Genomic DNA, 22722 nt, shown 5'->3' with positions numbered 1-22722 from the left:
TATGAAATATGCCTAAGGGCAGATAGCACTTGATACTGGGCTTTGATTTTTTTTTAAATATTAAAATAATGTAAACCTACACCTGCGAATAAAAGAGCAACCAACACATTTAAAAAGTAAAATGGGAACCCTATCTGTACAAAATTAATTCAAAATGGATCAAAGGCCTAAATACAAAAGTGAAAACTTGCAATGCTTACATAAAAGTAATTCCTCCTGACCTTAAATTTGGCAATGGATTCTTACATATGACACAAAATCACACACAAAAAAGAAACAAATATTTGGACCTCACTAAAATTAAAAACTTTTGCTAGTCAAAAGACATAATATTAAGAAAATGAGATGACAACCTGCAGAATGAGGAAATATCTGCAAAACATATTTGATAGGGATCTAGAGAAATGTAAATGCAAATCAGATATTAATTCAGCTGGGTGTGGTATACATGCTTGTAATTCCAGCTGAGGCAGGAGGATCACATGTGCAAGGCTCACCTGGGCTCACAAAGTCAAATTCTGCCTCAAAAAACAATAAGATACCAATTCATATCTGCTAAGATGGCTATAATAAAATAAAAACAACAGGCAAACAACAAATGTTGAGAAAGATGTAGAGAAATTAGAATCCTTGAACATTGCTGGTGTGATTGTAAAATGGTGCAATCATGTGGAAAACAGTTTGGTGGTTTCTCAAAATTAAACATAGGATTACCATATCATCCAGTTATTTGGCTCTTAACAATATACCACAAGGAACTGAAAATGGATTCTCAAATACTTTACATGCATGTTCATGGTGACACAACTCACAAGCCCAAAAGGTGGAAATTGCTTGCAAATGTCCATCAATGGATAAACAAAATATAATTCATATATTCAGTGGAATATTGTTCAGCCACAAAGATGAAGTACTGATACTTCAATGTGATGCTATGGTATTACATCATGGATAAAACTTGAAAACAGCATACCAAACAAAAAACATCAGACACAAAAAATAGCTTATTTTATGATTCAATTTATATGAAATATTCATAACAGGCAAATCCATAGAGTCTGAAAGATGGTTGCCAGGGGCTGGAGGAGGGGAAAATAGGATTGGAGTTTTCTTTTGGCTGATGAAAATGTTTTGGAACTAGGTAGGTGTGGCCTTTGCCCAACACTGTAAATGTACTAAATGCCTACTGAATTGGACACCTCATTTTATGATATATAAATTTTCTCCCAATTTAAAAAAAAAAAAGAAGGTAAGATCAGGAAGAAACATGATAATTGCCTTAAATATCTAAAGAGCTATCATACGCAAATAGATTCCGCTCCCCCTCCCCCTCCGTAACTGCAGAGTAGAATCCAGGGAAGTTACAGTAGGACAACTCTGACATAATAAGGAAGGACTTTCTAACAATGGGGCTGTTAAACAGTGGAATAAGCTGCCTCCCAAGGAAGTAAGATTACTCTTTACAGAAGGTGATCAAGTTGCGAAATGAGTTCCCAGGGAAGTTATAGACAGTATTCCTATATGGGGTATCATAGGAATTTTTTTTTTTTTTGGTTTAATTACTTTCAAGATGAATCTATCTTCTCTCCACCTCTACAATGACGCTGATTCATTCTGACCACTAGCAATTTACAAATGAGATCCTAGAGTTGAAGTATTTCTTCAGTTTCAGTTCTTCCAGCGCAGCCCAACCCTTCTCAATCCGACGATGGAGGGAAGTGTGGTACAGAAAGGGGAACCAGTCAACTAAGAGTAAATCTTCATTCAGCAGCTGAGACGCCAACCCTCTGGATTTTCAGCTCAGTTCCAGCTGTTGCGGTTTCCTGCTGGTAGCTTGGGGAGATGGCGCATTTACTCACTAAAAATGTTTAAGCACCTATTGCATATTCTAGACACTTCGCTAAGAGCTCTTACACGTAAACGTGAAGGATCAAATCCTCAGTTAATAGTAATAACCAGGCAAATGACTTCCAAACCACACATATTCCTTAAGTTCAGTCTATCACTTGTACATATTCTACCAGTAAATTTCACTGGATATTAACAAGTCATAATGTAAGCTCATCTGAATGTCGCACCAGAAGTACAGCTACTTGGATGATCCCTAGACTGGATCATACGACCCACTACCTCATTTTATCGCGTGTTGGAAGTTACCACCTGCTTCAGCTGCAAGAGCCTTGGAACCGCAGCAAGGGAAAACAGCCCAGGCAGGCGGGGCTCCCCGGGGAGCGACCAGCCCATTTAGGAGGATCCCGGGGTTGCCGCATTCCTTGGTGGAACCCAGCTCCCCCCGGCGCTCTCGGGGAAGCCCAGGCTGACCGCCCCCGGCTCAAGCAGCATTGAAATCCGAGGTGCCTCTGTGCATTGCGCAAAAGCCTGTCTCCCCCACGCCGACCCGGTGGCATGTTTCTAAAATTCCCATCTGCACAACATAAACAGGAAACGTGCAGCAAAAGCCCTGGCTGTGCAAATTCCAAGCTTCCAGCCGAGGGCGGGAGAATCTCATCTTTAGTGGTGGTTGTAGTAAGCAGCGGAAAGAACCAACTTTCCAAGTGACCCCTCAACGTTCATGCCCTTTCTCCCAAATCCAAAAAGAACAGAGAAGGCGGAAGGAAGGAAGGACCCCCTGCTCCAGGAAAAAATAGGGGTGCAAGGGGTGGGGGTTGGGGGACAGCTGCGAAGCAGCAGCCAGGCCTCAAAGTGAGCGGATCCCGCAGCTTGGGCAGCGGCGCGTGGCGGGACCCAGCGGGGCCGTCCGCTCCCCGAGCGCCCGAGCGGCCGAGCGGCCAGGCGAGGGTGGGGTGGTGCCCGCTCGCAGCTCCGCTCGGCGACCACGAGCCCGCTCGGGTGGGGGCGGGGGAGGAGCGGGCGCCAGGCGCGGCGCAGGCGCAGAGCGCGTCTCGCTTGTCAAACATGGCTGAAGTGCCGCCGCTGCCACTACCGCCGCTGAAGAGAAAATGCTGAGCCCTCCCGGGCCGGGTGGGCGGCGGCGGCGAGGGCGGCGACGGGGACCCGCTTCCCGGACGCGGCGGCGGCGGCCATGGCCCGGCTGGCCGACTACTTCATTGTGGTAGGCTACGACCACGAGAAGCCAGGTAAGGGTGTGGGGCGGGCGCCGCCCCCGGGCCTCCTCCGCCTCCGCCCCCCGCCGCTGTCCAGTGGGCTCGGCGGGGCCGGGCGTCGCGGCCTGGAGGCGGGGAGGCGGGGACCGGGCCGGGCCGGGCGGCTGCGAAGCGTTCTGCCGGCGTCGGGCCTTCTCGGCGGGGCTGAGCCTCGCGGTGGGCGTGAGGGACCCGCTCGGCCGGGACTCGGGCTTAGGCCGCGTCGGCCCGGCCCAGGGCGGACCGGCTGGGCCAGCCTCGAGCCAGTCCCGGAGCCGCGACCCTGTCTCCCGAGGTGGCCGGGGATCAGGGGCAGCGCCCTTGTGCTAGCGGGGTTGGGCCCAGGACCGCAGGGCTGGGAGGGCGGGAGCCAACTGTGTAAGTTCCTCGGGGACAAACTTCTGCCCTGTATCCCGAGTGAGTAACAGTGACGCAGGGGGCTGTCCTCTTCAAAAGGAAGTGCTGAGAGTCCAGCGCTGCCTCACCCCTGCTCTGTTGGGGGCCTAGGGACCGCCCTTAGTTGACCGGTCGCGTGCTGCTGGGGAAGAGCGAAAGGATCTTTGCACTTTGGAACATATCTAGCATGTGGTACCCGTTCTTTCAGCACACATGCGATGCTCACATCAGAACGAAATGACCTGTCTTTCAAGTAAAGACAGCCAGCTGACTGCTGCAGGTTATCTTGTTTCTCTTCAATGAGTGTTTTAATTGTTCTCTTAACTCGTCGTAAAAGTTTCATCATAAGCAGCATTCTGGCAAATGCATTGCATTTTATACTTTGATGGATTTCCACAACGTGAAAGTATTCAGGGTTCGTGCCCGTTTATTTTTGGGTTTGTGTTTCTTTGTATTACTATGTAGCTAAACGTAATGTAGTAACAAATTGAGCTGGGAAAGCACTTTTTATGTCAGGATAATTTCAGCCTCACAGTCGGAAGGAATTTTAGACATAACTCTACAGCCCCTTCATTTTCCAGAGGAGATGCTGAGATTGTGTTTTGCTGATGGTTTCAGCCTTTGGTAATGCCAGAATACCATTGTTCTACCCACTTAGCCTCCCGCCCCTGTATTCCTCTCTTAAGAACTTCCTCTCCTTTAGTGCGAATCCTTCATATTCTTTCCTCTCTCACCACTCATGACCTGTTTGAGGTCGGTTAAGAGAAGAGGTTGAGACGGGCACTGGCGGCTCACATCTATAATCCTAGCTAATTTGGGAGGTTGAGATTTGGAGGAATGCAGTTGGAGGCTGGCGGGGGTGGGAGTGTGTGTGTGGGGGAATAGTTCGCAAGAGGTCATCTCCAAAATACCAAAGCAAAATGGACTGAAGATGTGGCTCAAGCAGTAGATGCCTGCTTTGTAAGCACAAAGCCCTGAGTTAAACCCCAGTTCTACCAAAAGAAAGAGGGGGGCGAGGGGTTTGAGCTGTCTTTAAAGTATCTTCTGGCTCCAAAATTTCATACTATTTCCTAGTAATTTTCCATAGTCTCGTGTCTTTTATTTACCAAGAGTAGCAGTGTGGAGAATCACAGTTTTGTTTTAACCTTTAGTTTTTAGGGACATTGTTCTTTTCCCCACTTTAAAACAATTTTGGAACAATCACAAACTTGAAGAAAGGTTACAAGTGTGGTGCAAAGTATTTTTTTCCCTGAACATTAGAGAAGAAGATGGTGACCTGATGCCCTGTCACTCCAGAATGCTTTATTGTGCATTTTCTACAGGCAAGGACATTCTTCAACATAATCACAGTATTATCACCAAAATAGGAAACTCACAATAACAAGAGTATTCTATTTAGTTCAAGGTTTTGTTTTTGTTTTTGTGGGATGGAATTTGAACTCAGGGGTTCAAGTTTGAAAGCAGGTGCTTTGCCACTTGGGCCACACCTCCAACCCACTTTATCCTGGTTGTTTTGGAGATGGGGGGTCTCAAAAACTATTTGCCTGGGGTTGGCCTTGAACCAAGATCCTCCCAATCTCAGCCTCCCAAGTAGCTAGGATTACAGGCATGAATCAACAGTGCCCAGGTAGGTGTTGCATTCTTTTGTTTTATTTCTTTAATCTCTCTCCTTCAATCTGGAACAATTCCTTCACTTTCTCTTGACTTTTATTACCTTGACACTTTAGATGATTGCAGGTCAGTTATTTTGTAGAATGTCCCTCAATTTGGGATTGTTCATTCGTGGTTAGATACATACAAGTTAAGCACTTGGGCATGAATGTCACAAAAGTGGTGCTCACCGCATCTTGTCAGGTGGTGCACAATTTCATTTCATTATTGGTGTGATTTTTACTTTGATTAGTTGAAGTATTATCAGTGGCTACTAGGCTTCTCCAGTATAAAGTTAGTATTTAATAGTTTTTGTGATGAATACTTTGAAATTATGTAAATATTTTATTCTTCAACATTTTAATGATATCTATATGGATTTGTGGTTTTCTTTTCTTTCTTTCTTTTTTTTTTTAGTGTATTCTGTTACTGTTTGGTTTAGTCTGAGGTTCCTATAACAAAAGTACCTGAAATTGAGTGACATATAAACAAAAGAAATTTACTTCTTACAGTTCTAAAGGCTGGAAAGTTCAAGGTTAAGGCTCCAGCAGGTTTGAGGACTAGTGAGGGCCTGTTTCCTTGTAGCCGGGTCCTCACTTTAACCTCACATGGCCCAAAGGGCAAATGAACTTTCTGATATCTCTTTAATAATGAAACTAATCCCATTTTAGTGAATACTAACGTATTCACTTCCCAGAGACCCTAACTCCTAGTACTATTACTTTGGGTGTTAAGATTTCAGAGTATAAATTTTTTTGAAGGGGGAGAACACAAACAATCAGATCTTAACAGTTACTTATTTTAATGTTCAAATTGTTTCTCATTTGACCAGTGAGAACCCATACAGATAGCTTCTGTATCCTCATGACATTTTCCCATCAGTTTTTGAGCACATCTTTACTTTTTTGACATAAAATGATATTCCTGGTTCCTTTTTTTTTTTCTTTTTAATTTGTGATGTTGGAAATCTAATACTAGGCCTCTTATGTGCTAGGTGATAACTCTACCACTGAGCTACATTCCTAGTTCTCCTGGTTTATCTTGTACTTTCCTGTCTTAGTCCTGGAATCAGCCATTTCTCTGGGGATCTCTGGTTTGTTTCAGTGGAGAATGACATTTAGGAGTTGATTTCTCAGTGCTAGTGTCTTTATTTCTGTTGGATTGTTACCTCTTAGTGGATGTAGGTACACATACACATTTACATCTGTATTTCTTTATATATTGAAAACTAAGAATTCATCCTAGTACCTCTGATTTCAGCTCAACACTCCAAGGTCCATTCTGATTTTTTCATGTTGTAATGTTCTCAGTGAGAAATTTTTCATTATCCTTAATATATATATTTTTTCCATAATTTTTTATTAGGATATATTCATTATACAGGAGGGGGGATTCATAGTGACTATTCCGATTAGATTTACATTGTACATTATTTACATTGTCTCCCTCCTCAGCCTCCTCCCCACCCCACTTAAAGCAATTGTAAGAGGTTTCTTAGTTCTGTTTCATATAGGTACATGAAGTCTACCTACCATATACAGTCACCTTAATCTCCTTCCTTCAGCCTCTCCCCTCCCTATCCTTAATAAATGTGTTTATTTGTTCAGCGTTGCTGTTTATAACCAGTCTTTCATCTTTACCACCATCTGTTCCTTTCCTGCTGACATTCATTTCCTTCATTTCATCTCTCCTCCTTCACTGCCATGCCAGTCCTGTCAGGACCTTAAGAGCCCATACCAGGATGCCTTATTACAGTGGCTTTCCATGCTGCTCTAGCTCTGACTCCCCAGGTTGGCCTCCCCCACTGTCTGTGGACACACTTTTTCTCCTTCTCAGGCTCTGACTTCTCATGGCCTGTTTCCTTGTGAAGACATCTTCCTCACTCCCTTTGTACCTTAGTGCCCTATGCCAGTTTGTCCCTTCTGCTTTGACCCAGGGACTGACTCAGTATGTTTAGTCTTGGTCATTCTCATATCACATTGATTTCTCCCATCTCATGGATTCCTCCTTGGCCTACTTGAGATGGTACAAGCCCCTCCTCTCCCCCAGACCTACTGTGAATTCTCCCCTTCCCATACCAGGAAGAGGAAGATTTTTAAATTAACAAAACCCATATGCTTGTATAAATTGTATAATCTCAATTGTGAAATACGTAGTTTTTTTTCTATTTGGGATAATCTTTTGTGGTTTATTGGAGTATAATTTACATGCAGTAAGTTTTACCCTTTTAGGTGAATAGTTCAATAACTTTGTCAATACCAGGATTTGAACTCAGGTTTTTGGGCAAGCACTCTGCCACTTGATCCACATAGCCCTTTCAGTGACTTTCAACAAATACATACACTAGTGTGGCTACCGTCACAATCAAGATATAGAACATTTCCATCCTTCCAAAAAGTTCTTTCATGTCCTTTTGTAGTTCATTTCCTCCCTAGCCTGTGGCAATTACTGGTCTGTTTTCTGTCTGTATGTTTTTGTCTTTTCTAGAATGTCATATAAATAGATTTGTACAGGTTTTTTTATTTTTTTATTTTTTTTCATTTTGACTTAGACACTGAGATTTATCTATGTGGTGTTTGTTGGCTAATTGACCCTCTATCCCTTTTTTCTTTGGTGTTAGAGACTGAACCCAGGGTTTTACTCATAGAGTGGTAGAGCCTGTACTCTACCACTGAACTACACTCTCAGCCACAATTATTCCTTTTTATTGCTGAGTAGAATACACTTTGTTTATTAATTTTCCAGTTAGTGGACATTTATTGAAGTTTCCACTTTTTGATTATTATGAACAAAGTTGTTGAGAACATTTGCATTCAGATCTTTGAGCGTTCATATGTAGTCATTTTTTTTTTTTTGATGGGGGGATAAATACTTAAGAGAAGGATAAGTATCTGTTTAACTTCATCTGAAACTGCCAGACTGTTTTCCAAACTGGCTATGTCATTTTGTATCCTCATCAGCAGTGTATGGGCGTTTCAGTTATTTTTTTTTTTATTATTTAAAAAATTTGGTTTTCATTGACAAAAAACATATATTTTTGTTGAACAATGTGAAAGCCTCCTTTGCTTGGCATGGGTACCGGGTACTATGCATCCATACATACTTTTTTTAAAAAGTCCAGTTTACATATTCTTTTTGTTCTTAAAGTGTCTTTGCCATTAATAACACTTTTTAATAGTTTTTAAACATGTCTATCTTAAAATTATATTGAAAGCCTTATCTTTTGAAAAATTGCTTTTATATGCCAGAATAAAGAGTTAATATGTGTTATTTGAATTATATAGAAAGGAGAGTACCTGATACATAGTAGGTACTTAATAAAGATATATTGAATGAATATAGTTGTTAAAAATATGAGAAAAACAAAGCAGGAAGGTAGGAGTTGACCATGGTTATAAAACAGCAACAGAAGGGGTTGTGTGGTAATAGAACTGTTTTGTATCTTCATTGGATAGTAGATTCATGAACCTCCTCCATATGCAATAAAATTATATAGAACTAAACCCACACATACATCCAAATGAAAACTGGGAAAATCTGAGTAAGAAGGGTGGCTTGTAATACGGTTAATATTGTATTGTAATTTTGAAAGATCTCCATGTTGAGGGAAACTAGGTAAAGGGGCATATGGTATCTATTATTTCTTCAACTGTAAATCTGTAACTATCTCAAAATAAATGTTTAAAAACCATAAGGAAGAGAAAGATGCCCTTATTTTTTTATTTTTATATTTTGGTAGCACTGGGGTTTGAACTCAAAGACCCCTGGAGCCTTCTACTTGCTAGGTAAATACTTTTACTCTTTGAGCACCCCACCAGTCCTATTTTTTGTGATTTTTTTTTTTTTTTTGAAGATAGAGTCTCATAAACTATTTCTATGAGGCTGGCTTTGAACTTTGATTCTTCTGATCTCTGCCTCCTGAGTAGCTAGGATTACAGGTGTGAGCAACTGGTGCCCGGTTCTTACTTCTCTTAATATTGGTGATGTAAGGACACTTTTATGCTATAAAATTTCAGAAAAACATAATCTTCAATGGCTGATCTCCACTTTATTATTGGACATTTACTTGTTTCCAACTTTGTACTGTTTGTTATGATGCTGCTAGCATGCTTATAAGAATAACTTGATACTAATGACTTTTATGGCAGTTTCATTTTAATAATTTGAAATTAAGACTGATTTAAGTGTATTATGGAAAGCATTTGAAATGCTTCTTAGATATTTGATCAGTTTTGTTTAAGCAATATATTACAGGTGAGATAAGCTAAAAAGTAAATTTATGTGTAATACCTACAATACTCAAAATACCACATTTTGAGGCTTTTTTGGTGGAGGATGCCAAGGATTGAACCCAAGTCTTTACGCATGCCACCACTGCACTGAGGCCCAGTCCTTGAGACATTTGAAAAATTGATAATGATTATTTTTAAACTATTGGAATGTATCACCAGCCCTTGGTACTTCCCTTTGTCCTATTTTATATTGAAACAGTGGGATTTCTTGAGTGCTCTTTTTGCTAGCTATTGAGATCCCTTTGGGATTCATTGATTTGGCAAATATTTATCACTTTCCAGTTATTGTGTTAAGTGCCAGTCCAGAAATAAATGAGTAAAGAATAAAAGTTTTCAGAGTTGAGTGTGTGGGTATATATACCTGTAGTACCAGCTGCTTTGGAAGCTGAGGTGGGAGGATTGCTTGAATACAGGAGTTTTTTGTTTTTTGCTTTTTGTTTTTTGCAGTACTGGAGTTTGAACTCAGAGTGTACACCTTAAATCACTCTACTTACCCTTTTTTGTGGAGGGTTTTTTTGTTTTGTTTTGTTTTTGAAACAGATATTGCGAATTGTTTGCCTGGGCTGGCTTTGAACTGTGATGCTCCTGATAACTGCCTCTTGAGTAGCTAGGATTATGGGAGTTAGCCACTGGTGCCCAGTGAATCTGGGAGTTTGAGACCAGTCTGGACAACATAGCCAGACCCACATCTCAGAAACAAACAAAAGAGTAAAACTGTTTCTCATTTACTCATTAATGGAAACAGTCTTAAAATGAGTAGTGATAAATGAAAAGGGTGACTTTCCTGAGGAAGAAAGAAGACTTCTTACGAGAGGTGATATTTAAACCCAAGTCGTAGAGGATGGATAAGTCTTTGGTATGTAGAAAAGAGGATAGAGGAGATTATAGGCAGAGAAAAATGTGCATGTGTGAATGTCTTGTTAGGAGGAATGGAGAGCAGTGTAGTATAGTTGGGAATTAGAGTAGGCTTTGATGCTAGCTAGTAATGGATTGGGATCAGATTGTGAAAAGCTCTGTGTATCAAGCTGTAGAATTTAGCTTAGACTCTGTAGACAGTGAATACTGTTGAAAAATGAGTTTTTTTTTAAAAGCAAGAGTTAACATAGAAATGTGATTCAAGTGGAGGCAGAAAGTCCAGTGTGAGAAAGCTCAGGAACATTTATAGTGGGAATGCAAAGGAGGGTATGGTTGCTAGAGAAATTTGAAAGCACAAATTACCAAAATTTAGGAATGAATGAATGTGAGGGGTTGAGGATAATGAAGGGTCTAGCCTGAGTAATGGGCGATTAGTGATGCAATAAATGCAATTAGGGAATTAAGGAGAAGAAATAAATCAGAACAAGGGAAAGAAATGGTGAGCTTAATTTTGGACATGTTAACAGTGACTTCCATTATCAAGGTAGAGATATCATTTGAGTGTTTTAAGTATATGGGTCAGGAGGAAAGGCAGAGGTGAAGATTAGACACTTATTGTGGCAATTATCAATAGCCAACTGGTTGTCAGCTATGAAGAAAAGAATGAGACCGCTCAGGAAGTGTGTAGAGTGGAAAGAGAGAGTGACCTAAGAATTGAACCCAGAGAAAAATCAGTATTTAAGGAGTAGATAAAGCAGTAACAGACAGGAAATTGAATAGGGATGATCAGAGGTATTGCAGAAGAACCATGGAAACCTTATATGTAGAGAATTTTGAGGAAGAAAAAATAAATCAATGTCAAGTGCTATGATGATGTATATAATGGGGACTACAAACAGACTCATGAATTTGATAATTAAGATCATGACTTTGGAATATTATTGTAGTCTCTTGGCATCCATGGGGAATTGGTTCCAGGTCTTTTCCCCACCCTTGCTCCTAGGATATAAAAATCTGCAGATGTTCAAGTCCTTTATATGAAGTGTTGAATATTTGCCTATAATCTATGCACATCCTCCTGTATACTTTAAATCATCTCTGGATTACTTTTAGTAACTGCTATAGAAATAGTTATTATAATGTATTATTTAGGGAATACTGATATGAAAAAAATGACAGTATATGTTCGGTACAGATGAAAAAAATTTCTGAATATTTCCAGTCTGCTATTGGTTGAATTAATGCTGGGAAATGTGGAAACCATGATATCTAGGTCCAACAAAGTCATGGGGCCAAACTCACTTTGATGAATACAGGTCCCAAGACATTGCTGCATAAACTTTATGTAATTGAACTTATTAAATTTCTCTTTTTCTTCTCTTTCTCTTTTGGTGTTACTGGGATTTGAACTCATGGCCTCATGCTTGCTAGGCAGGCGCTGTACCATTTGAGCCACTCTGCCAGCCCTTTTTTGTTTGGGTATTTTTTGAGATAGGTTCTCACAAACCATTTGCCCAGGCTGGCTTCTGATCACTATCCTTTTTGATGTCTGCCTCCCGAGTAACTAGGATTACAGGCATGAGCCACAAGTGCATTATAATTTGCATTGTGAAGAAAAATGGAACTTACAATTTTTATAATTTTACTTTTCCTTATACTTACCAATTTGATTGTAGAATTTTTCAGAAAATATTTTTTTCAGCTTTATCTGTATATTTTGTTTACCTAGAAAAAATAAATGAAGAACAAGTTTTGCTTATGGAAATATTTTATATAATTCATATAAACTACTTATGTTTGAATTTCAGACAGGCTAGATGTTTTTTATTATGTAGACATTTCTACAGATACTGATTGTTTTTGAGTAGAGGAATAAGTAAGAAAAGGGAGAACTAATACTATTATAGGGAAGTATCAGAGAAAGAATCCTCACTTTTTAGAATGTCTTAGTATTTAATGATGTATTATTGTATGATAGCTACAGATAAGCGCTCCGATATGTATGTTAGTTTCTTGGGGCCGCAAGAACAAATTACCATAAACTTGGTGGCTTAAAATAACAGACATTTATTCTATCATAATCCTGAAGGCTAGAATTCTGAAATTAAGGTGCCAGAAGGGCATGGAGACCTCTGGGAAGAATCCTGATTTGTCACCTTTTAGTGGACGTAGGTGTTACTTGATTTGTGGCAACATAACTCTTATTCTTTGCCTTCCTCTTGTTATAACTTTCTCCTCTGTGACTTTGTTCAAATCTCCTCTATTATAAAGACACCACCCTAAATCCAGAATAACTTAATCTCGATATTATTAAGTAATTATATCAGTAAAGACCCTATTTCCAAATAAAGTCACATTTTGAGATTCTAGTGGACATAAAGTTTTTGAGGGTACTATTTAATCCACTGGAAACACAAGGGTTCATAAAACTTTTTTTTCTTTTTTTTTTTTTTTTTCATTTTTCTTTTATTATTCATATGTGCATACAAGGCTTGGTTTATTTCTCCCCCCTGCCCCCACCCCCTCCCTTACCACCCACTCCACCCCCTCCCGCTCCCCCCCTCAATACCCAGCAGAAACTATTTTGCCCTTATCTCTAATTTTGTTGTAGAGAGAGTATAAGCAATAATAGGAAGGTACAAGGGGTTTTGCTGGTTGAGATAAGGATAGCTATACAGGGCATTGACTCACATTGATTTCCTGTGCGTGGGTGTTACCTTCTAGGTTAATTCTTTTTAATCTAACCTTTTCTCTAGTTCCTAGTCTCCTTTTCCTATTGGCCTCAGTTGCTTTAAGGTATCTGCTTTAGTTTCTCTGCATTAAGGGCAACAAATGCTAGCTAGTTTTTTAGGTGTCTTACCTATCCTCACCCCTCCCTTGTGTGCTCTCGCTTTTATCATGTGCTCATAGTCCAATCCCCTTGTTGTGTTTGCCCTTGATCTAATGTCCACATATGAGGGAGAACATACGATTTTTGGTCTTTTGAGCCAGGCTAACCTCACTCAGAATGATGTTCTCCAATTCCATCCATTTACCAGCGAATGATAACATTTCGTTCTTCTTCATGGCTGCATAAAATTCCATTGTGTATAGATACCACATTTTCTTAATCCATTCGTCAGTGCTGGGGCATCTTGGCTGTTTCCATAACTTGGCTATTGTGAATAGTGCCGCAATAAACATGGATGTGCAGGTACCTCTGGAGTAACAGTCTTTTGGGTATATCCCCAAGAGTGGTATTGCTGGATCAAATGGTAGATCGATGTCCAGCTTTTTAAGTAGCCTCCAGATTTTTTTCCAGAGTGGTTGTACTAGTCTACATTCCCACCAACAGTGTAAGAGGGTTCCTTTTTCCCCGCATCCTCGCCAACACCTGTTGTTGGTGGTGTTGCTGATGATGGCTATTCTAACAGGGGTGAGGTGGAATCTTAGCGTGGTTTTAATTTGCATTTCCTTTATTGCTAGAGATGGTGAGCATTTTTTCATGTGTTTTCTGGCCATTTGAATTTCTTCTTTTGAGAAAGTTCTGTTTAGTTCACATGCCCATTTCTTTATTGGTTCATTAGTTTTGGGAGAATTTAGTTTTTTAAGTTCCCTGTATATTCTGGTTATCAGTCCTTTGTCTGATGTATAGTTGGCAAATATTTTCTCCCACTCTGTGGGTGTTCTCTTCAGTTTAGAGACCATTTCTTTTGATGAACAGAAGCTTTTTAGTTTTATGAGGTCCCATTTATCTATGCTATCTCTTAGTTGCTGTGCTGCTGGGGTTTCATTGAGAAAGTTCTTACCTATACCTACTAACTCCAGAGTATTTCCTACTCTTTCTTGTATCAACTTAAGAGTTTGGGGTCTGATATTAAGATCCTTGATCCATTTTGAGTTAATCTTGGTATAGGGTGATATACATGGATCTAGTTTCAGTTTTTTGCAGACTGCTAACCAGTTTTCCCAGCAGTTTTTGTTGAAGAGGCTGCTATTTCTCCATTGTATATTTTTAGCTCCTTTGTCAAAGATAAGTTGCTTATAGTTGTGTGGCTTCATATCTGGGTCCTCTATTCTGTTCCACTGGTCTTCATGTCTGTTTTTGTGCCAGTACCATGCTGTTTTTATTGTTACTGCTTTGTAATATAGTTTGAAGTCAGGTATGTGATACCACCTGCATTGTTCTTTTGACTGAGTATTGCCTTGGCTATTCGTGGCCTCTTGTGTTTCCATATAAATTTAACAGTAGATTTTTCAGTCTCTTTAATGAATGTCATTGGAATTTTGATGGGAATTGCATTAAACATGTAGATTACTTTGGGGAGTATTGACATTTTTACTATGTTGATTCTACCAATCCATGAGCATGGGAGATCTCTCCACTTTCTATAGTCTTCCTCAGTCTCTTTCTTCAGAAGTGTATAGTTTTCCTTGTAGAGGTCTTTCACATCTTTTGTTAGGTTTACACCTAGGTATTTGATTTTTTTTGAGGCTATTGTAAATGGAATTGTTTTCATACATTCTTTTTCCCTTTGCTCATTGTTAGTGTATAGAAATGCTAATGATTTTTCTATGTTGATTTTATATCCTGCTACCTTGCTGTAGCTATTGATGATGTCTAGAAGCTTCTGAGTAGAGTTTTTTGGGTCTTTAAGGTATAGGATCATGTCGTCTGCAAATAGGGATATTTTGACAGTTTCTTTACCTATTTGTATTCCTTTTATTCCTTCTTCTTGCCTAATTGCTCTGGCTAGGAATTCCAGTACTATGTTGAATAGGAGTGGAGATAGTGGGCATCCTTGTCTGGTTCCTGATTTTAGAGGGAATGGTTTTACTTTTTCTCCGTTAAGTATAATGCTGGCTGTAGGTTTGTCATATATAGCTTTTATAATGTTGAGGAACTTTCCTTCTATTCCTAGTTTTCTTAGAGCTTTTATCATGAAATGATGTTGGATCTTATCAAAGGCTTTTTCTGCATCTATTGAGATGATCAAGTGGTTTTTGTCTTTGCTTCTGTTAATGTGGTTTATTACATTTATTGTTTTTCGTATGTTGAACCACCCCTGCATCCCTGGGATGAAGCCTGCTTGGTCATGGTGAATAATCTTTTTGATGTGTTGCTGAATTCGGTTTGCCATTTTTTTGTTGAGGATTTTTGTATCAGTGTTCATTAAGGAGATTGGCCTATAGTTCTCCTTTTTGGAGGTGTCTTTGCCTGGTTTTGGGATAAGTGTAATACTGGCTTCATAAAATGTGTTTGGCAGTTTTCCTTCCCTTTCTATTTTGTGGAACAGTTTAAGGAGGGTTGGTATCAGTTCTTCTTTAAAGGTCTGATAGAATTCAGCAGAGAATCCATCAGGTCCTGGACTTTTCTTTTTGGGGAGACTCTTGATTGCTGCTTCAATTTCATTTTGTGTTATAGGTCTATTCAGGTAATTAATTTCCTCTTGGTTCAGTTTTGGATGCTCATATGTATCTAGAAATCTGTCCATTTCTTTTAGATTTTCAAATTTATTTGAATATAGGTTCTCAAAGTAGTCTCTGATGATTTCCTGGACTTCCATGGTGTTTGTTGTTATCTCCCCTTTTGCATTCCTAATTCTACTAATTTGGGTTTTTTCTCTCCTCATTTTAGTCAGGTTTGCCAGGGGTCTTTATTTTGTCTTAAGAGTCTCTTGCAGTCTTGGAACTGGAGAGGATTGGGAACTTTCTTTTAAATGGACTGTTAAACCATAGAATAAAAGTTAATGAAAAGTTACATAAGTAAAAAATAATTTTAGTTTTGAGTGGTATATATCTTAACCTTAGAAATAAAAAGCATGGATATTAAAACCATATTCAATAGCTCTATCAAATAATTTGAAATACTTTAGTTTTATATTGTATAGTTAGAGTTTTTGAGAAATGGATGTTATATCCACCAAGAAGCTCCAACAGAGAATTAGCCTTTTAGGAATCAAAATAGTGTTTTTCAGTCTTGAAATCTAGGGTATTGCAGCTAAAGACTTTTAGAGCCCTGTTGTGCTTTCTCAGTGGTAAGCATAGATGAGGTAACATGTTGAGCAAAGTACCTGCTTTCATAGAAAACTTTGATTTCAGATTGGTGGTCTGGTCTCCCTTTTTTCTTTTCTTCTTTCTCAACAAATTGTGTGACCTCTTCTACTCACATCTTGAGTTTACCTCCTTGTAGAATTTTTTTCTGACTGATGCATTCTGCCTGGCTCTTGAATTTTTGTGTCCATGTGATTTAGAATCTCTGTTTTAGATTCCTTTCCTCCCTCCCTCCCTATCTTCTTCCCTCCCTCCATCCCTCCTTCTTCCTTCTTTCCTTCCTTCCTTCCTTCTTTCTTCTTTCCTTCTTTCCTTCTTTCCTCCTTCCCTCTCTCCCACTTTCCCTCCCCAGAGCCTTGGGCAGCTAAAGCAGGAATTCTACCATTGAGTTATACCCCCAGCCCCTCTGCATATAAGTTTTTCTTAAGTGTTCTATTGCACATATTTGGTGTATGTTCCTGTATATTCCTTTACATACTGCTTTGACTGGTCTATTGCTAAACTCTTTCATACTTAGGGTAGTAATACCTATTTATTATAAAATTTAAACATTACAGAAAGCTGCTAGCTTTTGTACCTGTCTCTTCAGACCTTGTTGCAGTGACCTTGGTTCTAGGCACCTCAACAGAAACTTCCTAGTTTTTTCTAATAAAATGAATCCCCATCCTCACAATGAAAGAACATCTACTTGGGCAGGGTTGGCTTGACATCAGAGCTTCAGTTCAGTTCTTCTCTTTCTTTTGTGACTTCATGGAGTGCCACTTTTTCTTAACATTTTGATCCAACTATCTCCCCCTATCAAATCATTTTCCCTTTATTTTCTGAGACATCTCCGAAATCAGCTTGAATATTGAAATAAGACCTTCCTAAAAGCTAAAAACAAGACAAAAGGGTAATAAAGCCAGAGAGTAACTTTCAAGTCATTTGTCTGGTTTGCAAAGTATATTTTAGTTGCTTTCAAGCTGTGATGTCTCTCTGGACTGGGGTTTGTAGTTGGAAAGAAGGCATTCTGCCACTTTCACCACTTTTCCAGTGCATTATTTGCTCTGGTTATTTTGGAGATGAGGTCTCATGAACTGTTTTCTAGGCTGACCTTGAACTGTAATCCTCCCAGTCCTAGCTTTCTAAGTAGCTAGAATTATAAGCGTGAGCCTCTGGAACACAGCCAGGTTGTGGTCTCTCAAAGGGTTATTATTCTACTTATTTTCTTGTATGCTATCATATGCTATAAATCATCTTCTTTTAACATGTCTTTTCATGTCTAGAACATAAATGGGTGCCAGGCAGGTAATCCATTCCTGTTAGGTTTATCTAAGGTCTCTTTCTTGGTTCTAGTGTTCTGGCCAAGGATCAGTCTTTTTTCTGAATGATTGATGTCAGGACTGTGCTTTAGGAGACACTCCATTCCTTACCTTTAAACATCAGCACCAGCTTGTCTGCAATTTAAGAAGTCAGCACATGAAAGGATACACACCTGAGCACTGATGGCTCATGCCTATAATCCTAGCCACTTGGGAGGCTGAGATCAGGAGGATTGCAGATGGATGCCAGCCCTGACAAATAGTTCTTGAGACCCTGTCTCCACAATAACCAGAGCAAATTGGACTGGAAGTGTATCTCAATGGTAGAGCACCACTTTGTAAGCATGAAGCCCTGAAAACCACAGACCCACAAAAAAAGAAAAAGAAAGAAAAAGAATATGTACATACATTGGTATGGATGGGACATGTTTGTTTTTGTACCTATTTGCCAGCCATGGTCCCACATTGACAAAACTCAATGCGCAGCTAAACAAGCACATTATTTTCTGCTTTTTTTTAAAGAAAATATTTTTAAAGAAAAATGAGTTTTATGAAACTATGCATGTATGTTTGTTTTTAATTGATACATCATCTTTCCTGTTTGATTTTAATCTGAACAAATAATGATAACGTTTTTTTTTACTTTGTAATCATGTGTGTTAGTTGAAGCAGTTTTTAAAAAACAATGGTTTGAGTCCAAAAATATCTAGATCCTGGGATGTTTTAATTTGTGCAATTAAGCTGTATGATTTTTGAAAGCTATGCTGTCCTTTCCATTTTACTGTCTTGTATAACAGGTCTTTTTTTTCCCTACTAATGATTAGAACAGAATAATTAGTTACCAAAACATCTAATTTAAAAAAACCCAAACAAAAGTCTTTTCTTCTATGTACATATTACATAGAGGCTCAGTCTAGGGACTATTTTAAAATGAATAATTTAAAGAAACAATTGATGAAATCACTGTTTACCAAGGGTGGCTTGTACTGTGGGTCATGAGTTTTGTAGTTCTTGAAGAAATTGTTAAAGGTATAAGGATATTGTATGAGTAGTTGATAATTGGCAAATAAGCCTTGGCTTACTACTTGATATTCTCCTAAGGAATCAAGATTGTTCACCTTAATTTTGCAAGTGCCACTCCCTTGTTATGCTCTGTCTTTGGATTATAGCCACTCCACAGTGGTTGTAAAGTGGTATACTGCTGATATTTTAGCAGATAGCTTTATTTTCTTTTATTTTTTATTATTGTACTGGGGGTACATTGTGACATTTACAAAAGTGCTCACAATATATCATAGTTGAATTCACCCTCTCCATCATTCTCCTTTAAACCCTCTTTCCCCCATTTCTGGAATAGTTTCAGCAGGTCTCATTTTTCCATTTTCATACATAAGTATATTTCTATGACATTTACCCTCCTACACCCTTATATCCTCCCACCTCCCACTGGTACCAACACCCAGACAGGACCTGTTTAATCTTTCTGTTCTCCATTTTTGAAAAAAGTCATTTTTGTTTGTTTAAGATAGCTGTACAGGAAGTTTCATTGTGACATTTCCATGTATATATGGAGTTGGTTCAAGCCCTCTACTTTTCTCCTTTCTCCCTCAAGTCCCTTTCTTATGGTGATTTCAACAGGTTTAAAAATTCTATATTCATTCTTGTATAGAAAGTGTATCAACTATATTCATCTTCTTCTTCTTCTTTTTTTTTTTTGGTGGTTCTGGGGTTTTGAACTCAGGACCTCACACTTGCTAGGCAGGTGCTCTACCACTCCGGCCACTCTGCCAGCCCCATTCACCTTCTTAACTTCTTTTACCCTCTCTCTCCCATCAGTGACCTCCCTTTAGCATGACCTAACAGATAACTGTGTAGAAATTTTTGTGTTCATTCATATACATATATATGTATATTATAATTTCACCATATTATTTCATACCTGTATCACTATTTAACTTTTTTTTTGGTGCCACTGGGACTTGAACTCAGGGTCTCACGCCTGCTAGGCAGAACTGTACCACTTGAGCTACTCAAGAAGCCTTCACTTTATCACTTCATATATATATTCACTTCATACATACACACATATATAGATATATCTATATCTGTATCTATCTATATATGTATACACACATATATTTGTTACTGGGTATTAAACTCAGGGACTTGCACTTGTTAGGCAAGTGCTCCACAACTTGAGACATGTCCCCAATCTATTGTTTCACTTTTTTTTTTTTTTTTGGCAGTGTTGGAGTTTGAACTCAGGACTTACACCTTGAGCTACTCCAAGCCCTTGTTTGTGATTTTTTTTCCAAGATAGGAAAACTCTTTGCTGGGGCTGGCTTTGAACCTTGATCCTCCTGATCTCTGCCTCCTGAGTAGCTAGGATTACAGGTGTGGGTCACTGAGAGCTGACGGCATTATTTCACTTCTTACAAAACAAAGTCATAGCATCTGTTCATTTATGCAATTGTGTTTTTGAAATTTAACTATATATTATACTAGCTTTCCACATATATTATATAATAGCATTAATTTTTATTAGCCAAGTGTTTCATCATTTAAGTATATAATCTAGTTAAACACATAACTCCCAATGAATCTCTTATGAAACATTTTATTTTCAGATATTTGCAGTTATAACTAATGCTACGATGAATCCTAGAGAAATTTTTACATTGATCTTAATTTCTTGGGATACATAGATAGAGGGGCAATAAAGCTTAGTAATAGTAAAGTTTAAAATGTGGGAGGGATCCAGGTGGTCTGGATTTGGTTCCTGGTTTTGCCTCTTAGTTGTTCTGGTCTTAGACAAGTTACCAAATTACTCTGTGTCTTAGTTTCTGTATCTGTAAAATGAGATAGTAGTATTTACCTGATATAGATGTGAAGATTGAAAGAGTTACTACTGATAAAGTACTTAAAACGGTGTTTGGTGTACAACTATAGTGTAAGTTTTAATTCCTAGAAGTAGAACTGCTGGGTCAAAGGATATGCATGTTTAATTTTCTGCTCATCATCCCTTCTGTTGGAAACCATGCCTTCTAGTCCCTGTAGTCCCAGGGAAAGTGTCGGTTCTAGTTCCTCTCAACCACCACCTTAAACTGGGCTAATTAGAGTCATCCTTGGGTCTTCTCTTTTTGGAACAAAGCAAGCCTAACTCTTTCCACTGAGATGACTGAAGATACTAAGTTGAGGTTACCAAGGTGTGTTTTTCCCTGTTGTATTTAGAAATTCTGAATATTGAACACAACCTTAAGTAAAGATAGACAAAAAATTAAGAGAAAGTACTTTGGAAATATCCTTTATACCTCTGGTTCCAGCTGTTTTTGAACACTAAAAGAACATTTTTTAATAGTTTTGTGGTGTATGCTAAATTGTCTTCCAAAAAGTCTGTCAATTTTGCAATAGAGGAGCATACCCATTTCCTTCAGAGAGATTTTAATTAGGAAAAAAAAAAATCACCTGGCAGGAACAACTGCTGAAGCAACAACAGGAAGCTGCGGGATGTTAAAGGACTGGCTCAAGGAGACTAGACTATAATTTCATACCTAGTTCAAATTTTGTCTCTGAAACATTAAGAATTGATACTTGCCTTTGGCCTTTATTGTGTCATAAGAATATTTGAAGCCAGAAATCTGAGTTCTGACTCACTTTGTATTTGTCTGATTTATTCAGACTGAAAGAGATCCTTGAGGACACGGTCCAAATATATCCCAGTGTTCTATGAGTAGAGAAATTCTTGAAATTGGGGAAAAAAAGCCCTTTCAGCAGCAATAATGCAGTTATTTTAGCACAGTACATAATGGGAGGTAAGCAGTTACTTACTGATTATTGAGTAGATAGTTGTAAGGCTTTCTTTTCAGTGATTTCCCTAACAGATTAAGAGAAAGAATTTGTGTCTTTCCTGGTAAGAAATGCTCATTTCCACAGATGAGACCATTATATAGATGTCATCTTTTCCCTTGATCCATTGTAGCTCTTTGTGTACTTTACTAATTTATAAGGTCAATTAGTATCAAGGTTTGAAGAAAATAATTACCTTGATGGAGAGCTTGACATCTCAAATTACTTTCTCCTAGCAAATATTCTATAAATCTAGCTCATTTAAAATACAGATTTAAGAACTCAAAATGGAAGATTCTTGTTTGAGGAAAATAACTAGTTTTCGGGAAAGTTTTTAAGTGAAAAAATCTGCTTATAGTTAATGACACATGGTTGTGGGCACAAATACACATTTTTCCCTCAGCTTAAACGAGTCCTAGTAACATTCAGGGAGAGAATTCAAGTGTCTGAACAAAGTTGGAAAATAACTATAAGAAAATTAATTTGCAATGGAAAGTAGCAGTTAGGACTGGAGTGAATTTTATGAATGCTTTATATAATTGTCCCACATGGTCTTCTAGGGAATTTGAAAGAATGTCACTCGTTTTCTTTTTGGCAGTACTGGGGTTTGAACTTTGTTTTCCGTTTGAGACAGATGTTTTACCCAGTAAGTTTAGCTTGAGTAAATCAAAATCCACTCAATATTAGAGTTAATTTTTTTTTTGAAGAAGGAACAGCAGAATAATATTTCAATTAGGATAGTGAAAAACAAATTAACTATTCCCAAAAATTGCATTATACCCTACATCCCACCCAATTCCATTTCATTGCTACTGTTCAGATTGTATGTGGAATTTGGCTGAAGAAAGCTAAAGAAAGTTGAAAAAGAGTACAGGAATTGCTACAGTCACAATATGAATTAAGAGATTATATGGTAATAATCCCTGGGCTTTTTTGAACTGTTGTTTGAACTCAGGGTCTCAAATTTGCTAAGCAGGTGCTTTACCACTTGAATCCCAGCTATTTTTTGCTTTAGTTTTTTTTTCTTTTTTTCTTTAAATTTTTTAGTTACTTTATTGTTATACAGGGAGTACATTGTGACATTTACAAAAGTGCTTTCAATATGTCATAGTTGAATTTACCCCCTCCATCATTCCCTTTTATCCCCCCTCTCCCACTCTTTGAATAATTTCAACAGGTCTCATTTTTCACTTTTCATACATGAGTACATAATATTTCCACCATATTCACCCCCTCCACCCTTTC

The 22722-nt window shown here is 38.5% G+C and overlaps 1 protein-coding gene across 9 annotated transcripts in view; it reads left to right on the top strand.

Moving 5' to 3' along the window:
* Window positions 1-2899: 2899 nt before the first annotated feature.
* Sbf2 (SET binding factor 2) overlaps window positions 2900-22722 on the top strand; it is a 406422-nt gene continuing 386599 nt past the window's right edge. For all 9 annotated transcript variants that reach the window (XM_074041194.1, XM_074041166.1, XM_074041157.1 and 6 more), the window contains exon 1: window positions 2900-3098. In XM_074041194.1, the coding sequence (XP_073897295.1) occupies window positions 3044-3098 (55 nt within the window). In that variant the 5' untranslated portion in view covers window positions 2900-3043. The remainder of the gene's footprint in view (window positions 3099-22722) is intronic.

The sequence above is a fragment of the Castor canadensis genome, chromosome 1, assembly GCF_047511655.1.
Source record: "Castor canadensis chromosome 1, mCasCan1.hap1v2, whole genome shotgun sequence".
NCBI classification, from domain to species: domain Eukaryota; kingdom Metazoa; phylum Chordata; class Mammalia; order Rodentia; family Castoridae; genus Castor; species Castor canadensis.
Note: the sequence above shows the minus strand (reverse complement) of the source record. Positions and strands in the feature narration are given on the sequence as shown.